The following is a 10,841-nucleotide window of genomic DNA, read 5'->3' as shown; positions in this document are numbered from 1 at the left end:
ATGAGCTATGATGATGTTATCTTAAAATAAGTAAATAAAAGCATAAAATGATTACAACCATGTTACAATTCTTTGCATTAAAAAAAAAGCTGAATGAAAAGCCCAGACACAGTGGCTTATGTCTTTGGGAGCCAACGCAGGTGGATGACTTGAGGTCAAGAGTTTGGGACCAGCCTGGCCAACACGGTAAAACCCCATCTCTACTAAAAATACAAAAATCAGCCAGGTAAGATGGCACAGGCCTGTAATCTCAGCTACTTGGGAGGCTGTGGCATGAGAATTGCTGGAACCCAGGAGGTAGAGGTTGCAGTGAGCTGAGATCATGCCACTGAACTCCAGCCTAGGCAACACAGTAAGACTCTCTCTCAAAACAAACAAAAAAATGCTTAAAAAAAAAAAAAAAAAAAAAAAACCATTAAAATGTTAAGATTTCAATGAAAGCTTTAAGATACACAACTATCTTATTCTTACCACCCAGAACTCTTTTCATTTCTATTACCTTTCAGTTTCTACCCACAGAAACCTCTTATTTATAACTGATCAGCATCTCATTGTGTCCTAAAGTTTCATACTCACTAACTCAAGTTTCTACATTATAGTGATTTTTAAAAAACTACATAATGCCCTTCTAAATAGACCTATACATGTACAGTATTATTGCTCATTTGAATTATTTCCTTTCAAAAAGCTTTAATTGTGGGATTATGGGGCAAAATAGCATTAACTTTTTTTTTGTTTCATATGTACTATAAAACTCAATTATGCCAATTTGTTATACAGTAAATAAATGAAAGAATATACTCATTCTCAGTTATTTCGGATATAAAAGGTGATCTCACTAATTTAATTGGCATTTTTCATTTCTGAGTACAAACTTTTTATTCCATGTTTATTTACCATCAGTTATTTCTCCTCTTATACAAGTTGTCCGTGTATATTTTTGAACATCTAATCATTAAGAGCTAGATGATGTTCTTAAGTATGTGTATAAACTATTTCAAACTTATTTTAAGTAACTTTTTGGCATTTTCTCTTATTTTTTAAATACATAGCCAGAAATTTTCTATGCCCATTTTCGCTTTGTAATTTTTCTCCTACAAGTGTTAAGAAAAGTTATCACATCTCCCCATTTTCTAAGAGTTTTTCATTTTAAAATCTATACTTAAATCCTAGGATTACATGACAACTACTCAAGCTTCTTTTTATATCAGCATCTTAAACCTGCATCGTTAACATTATGACATTAACTTTAAATTATTCTGGGCATGGTAGCCCTCGCCTGCGGTCCCAGCTACTCAGGAGCCTGAGGCAGGAGAATCACTTGAACCCAGGAGATGGAGGTTGCAGTGAGCCAAGATCATGCCGCTGCACTCCAGCCTGGGTGACAGAGCAAAACTCCATCTCAAAAAATAAAAATTAAAATTAAAAAGTATAAATTTTTTTGTAGAGACAAGGTCTCACACTACGTTGCCTAGGCTGGTCTGGAACTCCCGGGCTCAAGATATCCTCCTGCCTTGGCCTCCCAAGGTGGTGGGATTATAGGTGTAAGTCACTAGGCCTAGCCTCTAATTCTTTAAAAGCTGGTCACCAATGTTTAATGTATACAGTAACTCCTAAACAGACTCTCACTCCCTTCACCACTGAAAACAGGTAACATTTCTTGAACAAATGCTATCTCAGAGAAAAGATGAGACTGAGATAATAACCCTTATTCTTCAAGTCTTAGGACTTGGGTACTCCAACAAAATCATATTATGCCATTCAACAGCAAGGCCATCTGAGAGCAGCAAGTGGCTCTGATGGACAACAGAGTACTCTTGCCACTATATTCCAGGGAAAACACTCAAGCACTGTTTTTAAGATAATTTCATCAGATGTCCAGCAAAATGTTTTCTCAGTCTCAAAAACAGTTAATCACATAGCAGTACCAATTCTGGCACTCAAGTATACCAAGAAATAACTTGCTTCAAAATACTAGTTCCAATATTTGGGGTTAATATTCACTTTTGTTGTTAGTTACATGAAAGGAATCACGATATAACTAATATTCTAAAGGTATAATATATTAAAAGTGGTTTCGGCTGGGCACAGTGGCTCATGCCTGTAATCCCAACACTTTGGGAGGCCAAGGTGGGTGGATCGCTTGAGGTCAGGCGTTTGAGACCAGCCTGGCCAACACGGAGAAACCCCCCGCTCCCCACTAAAAATACAAAAATTAGCTGGGCATGGTGGTGCATGCCTATAATGCCAACTACTCAGGAGGCTGAAGCCGGAGAATCGCTTGAACCCAGGAAGCGGAGGTTGCAGTGGGCTGAGATTGTACATTGCAGCCTGGGCGACAGTGTGAGACTGTCTCAAAAAAAAAAGAAAAAAAGGTGGTTTCCTTCAAAAGAAGGTAGTCAAACACAGAAGAACCCCAAGATCTATACTGAGGAAAAAGCGTTCAGATTCATCACAGATCAATGATCTATACTTAACTAAAGAAACCTATTTTTTGTTTTGTAGAAACAGTAGTCTCACTACATTGCCCAAGCTGGTCTCAAACTCTTAGTCTCCAGTGAGCTTCCAGCCTCTGCCTCCCAAAGCACCGGGATTACAGGTATGAGCCACCATGCTTAGATAGAAATCAAGTTTTTGTATCATCAATTCTGCCCTTGATGGAAAATGTCAATGCTGGCCTAACGTGTCTTCTCTGTAGGATCAAACTCAAAATCAGACACAAATAACCTCTTTACAATCTTAGTACTACTAATAGTTCTATTTGACAAAGGAATCTCCATTTTTGAAAGTGATTTTACTACTAAAAGTCTGATTATTGGCCGGGCGAGATGGCTCATGCCTGTAATTCCAGCACTTTGGGAGGCCGAGGTGGGCGGATCACCTGAGGTCGGGAGTTCGAGACCAGCCTGACCAACACGGAGAAACCCCGTCTCTACTACTAATACAAAAATTAGCCGGGCATGATGGTGCATGTCTGTAATCCAGTTACCCGGGAAGCTGGGGCAGGAGAATCGCTTGAATCCGGGAGGTGGAGGTTGTGGTGAGCCAAGATTGTGCCATTGCACTCCAGCCTAGGCAACAAGAGCAAAACTCCTTCTCAAAAAAAAAACAAAAAACAAAAAACAAACAAACAAAAAAAGTCTGATTATTAATTCTAATGTTCATTGTAACTCTAGCTCAAGTAAATTTAACATTTCATATCCTTACCATATAGCTGGACAGTTCCACCAATATAAAGACATAGAAGAAAAACTGGAAAAAATGCAATTAATTTTTGAATTTTACTTTTCAGTTTAAGAACTGAAATCATTTGGAAACTCTTAAGAAGTAAAATTACTAAATTCACAGGCAAAAAATTTTTTTTCAATATTCCAAGAGAATTTCATTTTGTCTCATACTGTTTTTACATCAAGACGAACGGTTGATTTGATATGTCATTTTGATAACGGTGCAAAAAAATCCAAGGTTTGTGGTAAGTTAGTATATAGGGCTAGCAGTTTGAGGGGTGGGGTGATACATGATGTAGAACACATTACTAGCCCTGGAATCAAATGAGTCTTGAGTTAATTTCCTTCAACTATCAAAACATTCTTCATACTAATCATGTGTTGCTTAACCACAGGGATACATCAAATGATTTAGTTGTTGTGTGAACATCAGAGTGTTCTTACACAAATCTAGATAGTATAGACTACTACGAACCTAGGCTATTGGATAGCCTATTGCTCCTAGACTACAAACTTGTACAGCATTTACTGTACTGAATGCTGTAGGCAACTGTCAACATAATGTGAAGTATCTGTATAACTAAACATAAACAACATAAAGTGTTACACTATGACATTACAAGGTCACTAGGTGATAGGAATTTTTCAGCTCCATTATAATTTTATAGGACCACCGTCATATGCAGTCCACCACTGACCAATATGTCATGACTACTTGTCTCTCATTAATTACACTGAACAGATACTGCTAATATCTGATGAAACATTTCAATCTTCTTTGATTAAAATCAGTATGGTTGTACTTTAAAAGTTTAACCCTCCAGGTAATACTCTAGTAACTAGGATTTTCTGTTTGGCTCTAAGGCTTAGGACCTAAATAAAAGAAAAATGTTGGCAATGAGGGATAATTCTAAAATTGTAATGAAAGAAAAATATAAAATTTGTGAGTTTTCCTGTCTGTTTCTGCAATATAATCACCTTTGCCTCTGACCAAAAGGAAAGATCCTTAAAGCCCTATGTCTCATATGCACAACAGTCTAAACTCAGTCTTTACCAACTAACCTACATATGTGAATGAATGAAACATTCCCAATCATTCCTGCATAGAAAAAAAAAAGTTTTAATCTACTTATACAACTGAGAAATGCTGCTATATATGTAGTTTCTTGGCTCACTGCAACCTCCGCCTCCCAGGTTCAAGCGATTCTCCTGCCTCAGCCTCCCGAGTAGCTGGGACTACAGGCGCCCGCCACCATGACTGGCTAAAATTTTTGTATTTTTAGTAGAGACGGGGTTTCACCGTGTTAGCCAGGATGGGCTCCATCTCCTGACCTCGTGATCCACCTGCCACAGCCTCCTGAAGTGGCGGGATTACAGGCGTGAGCCACTGTGCCCCACCAGCGTAGATGGGTCTTTAAGGTTGATTTCGTTACTAGAATTCTACCCCATCCTAAATCATTCCTTAAGCCTATTTTATTAAGTAAAGCCAGCCAAAAGAAATAGATAGTGGGCATTATTGCTCATTTACAGATGATGAGCGGCAGAAAAATAAGTTACTTGACCACCGCCGGCACAAGCATTCTAAAACATTCCCTATCTGGAATTAACTACAAAGTCAATCTTCTGACTAATCCAAAACTGTGCTATTAATTAGAGCAAAACCAAACTAAGAAATCCTTATACACAAGAATAAGGTAGTGCTTTTTAGACAAAGTTCAGTAGAGACAATAATGCATCAATGAAGGTTTATTAAATATTGGTTCCAAAAACAAATGTACACTGTCACACGACAGCATCACTGACACTCCATAACCCCTGTGAACTACACTTGGCATGCCTTTGGCCAGGTAAACACATGCTACTGCTTGTCTCCCATTCTACTCCTGGTCCCAATCTAGCACAAAGGTTTGCAACCTTCTTCCAGCCCCAACACCAGCAGGGTAAAAATCTCCATCTGTAGTAGTAACTACGTGACTAAACTAAGGCAGAAGTGGCAACACAGGGTGCAAGAGGGACTGGCCAACTGGTCACGTTTAGTTTAAAAAATGCCCAGATTCAGATATACACATATCTGCGCCACTGCCTTGTTCATCCATTCTAAACCACAATCCACAACAGACCAATAAATAAACAGGCAATAATACTGCACTGTGAAGAAATTAAGCAGTTAGCTGGGTGCAGAGACTCATGCCTGTAATCCCAGCACTTTGGGAGGCTGAGGCGGGTGGATCACTTGAGGTAAGGAATTCAAGACCAGCAAGGCCAACATGGTAAAACCAGACTCTCTACTAAAAATACAAAAATTAGCTGGGCGTGGTGGCACACACCTATAATCCCAACTATTTGGGAGGCTGAGGCAGGAGAACTGCTTGAACTTGGGAGACAGAGGTTGCAGTGAGCCGAGATCACACCACTGCACTCCAGCCTGGGTGACCGTGAGACTATCTCAAAAAAAACAAAAAAACAAAAAAACCCACACACATACAAAAACAAAAATCTTCCTCCTTCATAGTTCTCATCCAATTCAGATCTGTTTGTGTATGAGTGGAGGTTGACAGCTTTTTCAGGCAAGGACGATAATGATATAAGATAAATGGGTCAAAGTAGAAAGAGTAAATAGTGTCTCCCTGTTGCATGTAACTTTGCCTCTCTCCTCAGTAGCCTGATAAGACCCCACCAAACCCAGTCTCTTAGTTTTCCTAACTCACCCCTTCCAAACTAAGCAAAGGATATCTCACAGGTAACTCTGACAAACCTGACTCACCATGAGATAGGGAACATATCTGCTGCCATAAAACAGGGCCACACCAGACTAGTAATACAAATGTTATCCCACATACTCCTGAAGGGTCCTTCATTCTTTCTACAGTACACAAGCTTCAACTTAGCCTTACTGCCAATTTTGTGAAAACATACAATTCTGGCCCCAATGGAGAACGTAGGGAGGGTTGGGGAACCTGTTTCTGAATAGTGGGAATGTTCACCTTTTCTGTTTCATAATGAAGTCAACTCCAAACTAGATGCATTACAGCTTCCTGCCTAGGAGACCATGAAACAAATACACACATGCATGACATTTGACTGTGGAAGCTAAGAGGATGAAAAGAGGCTTTTGCATGTGTGTGTGTGTGGGGGGGTCTCCCTCTGTCACCCAGGCTGGAGTGCAGTGGCGCAATCTTGGCTCACTGCAACCTCTGACTCCGGGTTCAAGCAATTCTCCTGCCTCAGCCTCCCGAGTAGCTGGGACTACAGTTGTGTGCCACCACGCCCGGCTAATTTTTTGTATTTTTAAGTAGAGATGGGGTTTCACCGTGTTAGCCAGGATTGGTCTCTGTCTGACCTCGTGATCCACCTGCCTCGGCCTCCCAAAGTGCTGGGATTACAGGCGTGTGAGCCACCTTGCCCTGCTGAAAAGAGGCATTTTTCAGCTGCAATGAACAATATAAAAAGTCAGTTATACTTTATTAGAATAGTTTAGAGCTCAGTCTCTGGATCATGATTTATACTGTGAATACAAGAGAAATTATCTAGGGTTTTCATCTCACCAATCTTATTTGAGGGGCAAATGTTGTCAGCTACATCCAAAACTGAATAATAATTACTCTTTCCAGGACAAAGTGGGACAACAGTACGTAACATGAACAGGAAACTTTCAAGCAATGAAAATAAAAATAATGTTTTGAATAATGTTTTGGCCGAGAGTGCTGGCTCAATCCTGTAATCCCAGCCCTTTGGGAGGCTGAGGCAGGTGGATCACTGAAGGTCAGGAGTTCGAGACTATCCTGGCCAACGTGGTGAAATCCCATCTCTACCAAAAATACAAAACAGCTGGGCACAGTGGCGGGTGCCTGTAATTCCAGCTACTAGGGAGGCTGAGGCAAGAGAACTGCTTGAACCTGGGAGGTGGAGGTTGCAGTGAGCCAAGATTGCACCACTGTACTCCAGACTGGGCGACAGAGTAAGATCTTGTCTCGAAAAAAAAAAAAAAGTTTCATTTTACGAAAGTGTTGACTTCCCAATTTAGCTTGGCCCCAATTCACCTACATCTTTCACTATTAACAGTACCTCTGAAAAGAGAAGGGGATCTGTGAAGCAATACGAGAACATCAGGCTTAGAATCCACAAGCCTTGGCAATCTCACTTTTAGCCCCTTTAGTCGAGTCACTTTACCTTTCTGAGTTTTTGGTTTGTATCTCAAACTGAGAACAATAACTATCTTATAAAAGTATGATAAAAATAATGTTCTGTAACAAGATTCCCTCACCTGTTTGTCCTCAACATTCAAATCACTTCTAGGTAAATGAGCCAAACAGCCTTTAAAATGAAATGTACACACATACACCAATATATTACCCACTTCATATAAGAATGTCATCTTGGTCAAATATTTTTCAGCTCATCTAATTAGAAGCAAGCAGTTTGTTATTTCCATACTCATGTAACAAATGTTAAAACTAACATTTTAATGACTAATGACTGCACTTTATTTATAGGGCTTGCAGAGCAATGGAAAACAGCATACCTAGGTAAAGAACTTCTTTGAAGAAAAAAAAAAAAAAGTCTGGCTATCAAACAACGTTCTCCACATGTTTGTTAAGCACAAAGCCAAGAATCATACCCACACTAAACCAAAGCTGAAGTCACATGATAAAAGTTTACTGTAGTCAATGCAAAAACAAGTTGATACTACTCAGTCCTTTCAATCTGTAGATTGAAACATACCAGGCCAGTCATACTGATATAATGCTGACTATAGAACTGAGCCTGAGACAAAACTGCACACCAAATTATTAAACTATCAACAAATTATGATCCTCAATATGACAAAATATACGATACACTACAACCTTGGCTTTTATATAAACCTTAATCACATCTTAAAATTCTTTTTAGCTAGTCAGTAATTTAAAAACCATGTTCACCCTTGTCTATAAATGCATACTTAGATTTTCTCAGTTTTGAACACATAACACTGTTAATTGTCGATGGGATAACAAAATAATGGCCTCAGGATTTTTTAATAACAATGACCTCTTATGGTATACAGCTTTACTATTTAAATATTTCCCCTTCAAATCAGGCATCTTTAGGTGGGTAGAAGGAAGGCTTTTACATTATCATTCCTTCTTATGATTGAAAAAATTATCAACTATTATCAAACAAGTATCTTTTTTCTCAAAAAAAAAAATACTATTATTATATACTAATGAAAAAAATTAGCCCTCAAATTTTCAAAATTACTCTTTAGAAGGCAATCACACCAAAGAGCACATATGTAGCTTTCACCCACAGATGCCATGGGCACACAAACATTAACAGTGAAAGACAGCTTTTGTTTTATTAGAAAGACTTGTACAAAAAATATCAGTTCATGGATTTCACATACTCAAAAAAACTGTCTTCAAATTAATTTAGTTTGGAAGTTTAATATCATCCTCAAAGTTGAAATACCAGTTATAAACAGTATGAAGGTTGTGTAATGACATCCACCAAAACGGATCCATTCCATGGAAACTTTTATATAAAACACCTACTCTCAAATATTATTTCCATCTTTTTTGGCACTCAGAACTAAAATTTGCGTAAGCAGAGCAAGCAATGGAGATTTACCTCACTACATCTTAGTTTTACAAAGATGTGGAAAGCAATATTAGATGCACTAGCTTCACTCACCCCACTTTAGCATCCAGTATGATATATCTTATCTTCTACAACAGTTTCCAGCACAAACCCTCTACTTCCATGCTCCATCTCCCACACCTTTTCATACCATGCTTTTCTTTCCAACTAGATTTATAACTCCTTGACAATAAGCATACTTATTCTTCACTGCTTTTCATTTCCCTCAAAAGAGTATGCAATCTTGGATATTCAATAGGTGTTCAATATTAAACACACTAATTTAAAACGGAATTGACTGTATAATCTCAGAACACATTTTAATTTATAGACAGGAAAACAAGGACCAAGTTAAGTGGTTGTCCCAAAGTCTGTCCCAATTACTCAAGTAGGAGCGGAAGGATTCATGTCCAAATCTAACTCGCAGTCCAGTCTTTCAGTTACGTCATTACCTCCCCCCTTTCCATGTTCACGTCATTACCTCCCTCCTTTCCATGTTTTCTTCAAAAGACTAGTCAACTGGCCAACTATTGACTTAAAAGTCATATAATGCACTGAGTTCCAAAAATCGGTATATGTATAGTACCTAGAAATTAAGACCTGGCAATATACATTCATTTTGAAAGGCCAATTTTAAACCTTCAAAATAAACACCAACCTCATTTGATGTGAGAGGGTAAAGAAACAGGAGATTTAATACATCGCTACCATTAAAAGCCATCTCCAACAAATGATGTACCACCTCATCCACTAGTAGTAGTTCTGTTCAGGCTTGGGAGAAATAAATCTAAATTTGACTTACTTAAATTCCAATTGTTCACAACATGGCTTCTAAAAAAGCCTGTCTTGAAAACATATACATCAAACTCATGAACCTAATTTTCACATCAAACCACAAACAGATCAGGGTAATAGTTTTCCATTGATTCTTTTCACGAATACAACATGCTAATATGATACTCCACCATTCCGTACTAAAGCGACATGCTGCAAAGTTAATTTTGAAAAGGGAAACTAAAATGTTCACAGCAGAGATCAGCATTTTGTGTACTTGAGAAAACTGAGTTACAAGAATTTAAAAATACAACACACAGCTAATAGCTAAATTAGCTACCTGTTTCCCCAATCCCTAGGGGAAAACAAAACGGAATTAGCTAATATAAAGTTCAGGGTTAAGTGGACTACAACATTCTATTTTCAGTGTGAGACATTATTTAAACACTAAGCACAATGTCTGGAATACAATCTCAGTCGACAGTTATTACTACTACTACCAGCAGTCACAAAATACTATGAAGTAACTTTTGCAACAAAGATACAAAATTTACCGCTCTTCCATTTTATGTTGTTCATTTTAAAAATAAATGGCAAAATGCCAAGTGTGTTAAGCTTAGAGAAGGCTTTGAGTCAGCATATAAATGATAGATTCAAGTGACACTTGATTTCCAATCCAAAAGCTCCTTATGTAGTATGACTCACCAAATTCCCGATTTCTTCTAACTATGAAAAATAAGTTAAACTCCTATCTTATACCTACCACCATGACCTTCGTAGAAATTAGGTTAAGAGAATAATTTTTAAATTCTTAAAGACACCCCTTACCTTGGTTTCTGGAGAAGATCGCTTAGTGAGTTTAATACAAGCCACCAAGGGGTACTAAAGTTGTGTGACCTTTAGATATGTTCTGGGATATGGTCTAACAAGACTGCCTGTGGGGATCCTCTGGGCAGCTTTGGATCTAACTAGGCCTGGGTACAAGCGGAAAGACTCTTACTCAGCCCACCGTAGAGGCCCAGGCTCCATTCCCAAGCCGCAGAATCCAAGCCAGCTCACCCTCAAAACCGTCCACGACGCTGACCCACAGGGTCTCCGCTCCCCCTGCCACCTCGTCTGGCGCCAAGGCCGGGAGACTCAAAAACCCAGGAGTCGGGTGAACGGCGCCATTTTAGGCGGCGGTGGCGGCGACAACCAATCCCTGCGCGGGAGGCAGGGGGC

At 38.9% G+C, this 10,841-nt stretch overlaps 1 protein-coding gene across 1 annotated transcript in view; it reads right to left on the bottom strand.

Annotated features, from left to right (window-relative positions):
• Positions 1-9,639, bottom strand: part of PPP2CA (protein phosphatase 2, catalytic subunit, alpha isozyme) — a 27,389-nt gene extending 17,750 nt beyond the window's left edge. The window contains exon 1 of the mRNA XM_011969229.1: positions 9,505-9,639. Within this exon, the coding sequence (XP_011824619.1) occupies positions 9,505-9,567 (63 nt within the window). The 5' untranslated portion in view covers positions 9,568-9,639. The remainder of the gene's footprint in view (positions 1-9,504) is intronic.
• Between the last annotated feature and the right edge of the window lie 1,202 nt (positions 9,640-10,841).

The sequence above is a fragment of the Mandrillus leucophaeus genome, unplaced genomic scaffold, assembly GCF_000951045.1.
Source record: "Mandrillus leucophaeus isolate KB7577 unplaced genomic scaffold, Mleu.le_1.0 Scaffold88, whole genome shotgun sequence".
Classification (NCBI taxonomy): domain Eukaryota; kingdom Metazoa; phylum Chordata; class Mammalia; order Primates; family Cercopithecidae; genus Mandrillus; species Mandrillus leucophaeus.
The sequence above is the reverse complement of the archived record's forward strand: the minus strand, read 5'-3'. Positions and strand labels throughout refer to the sequence as shown.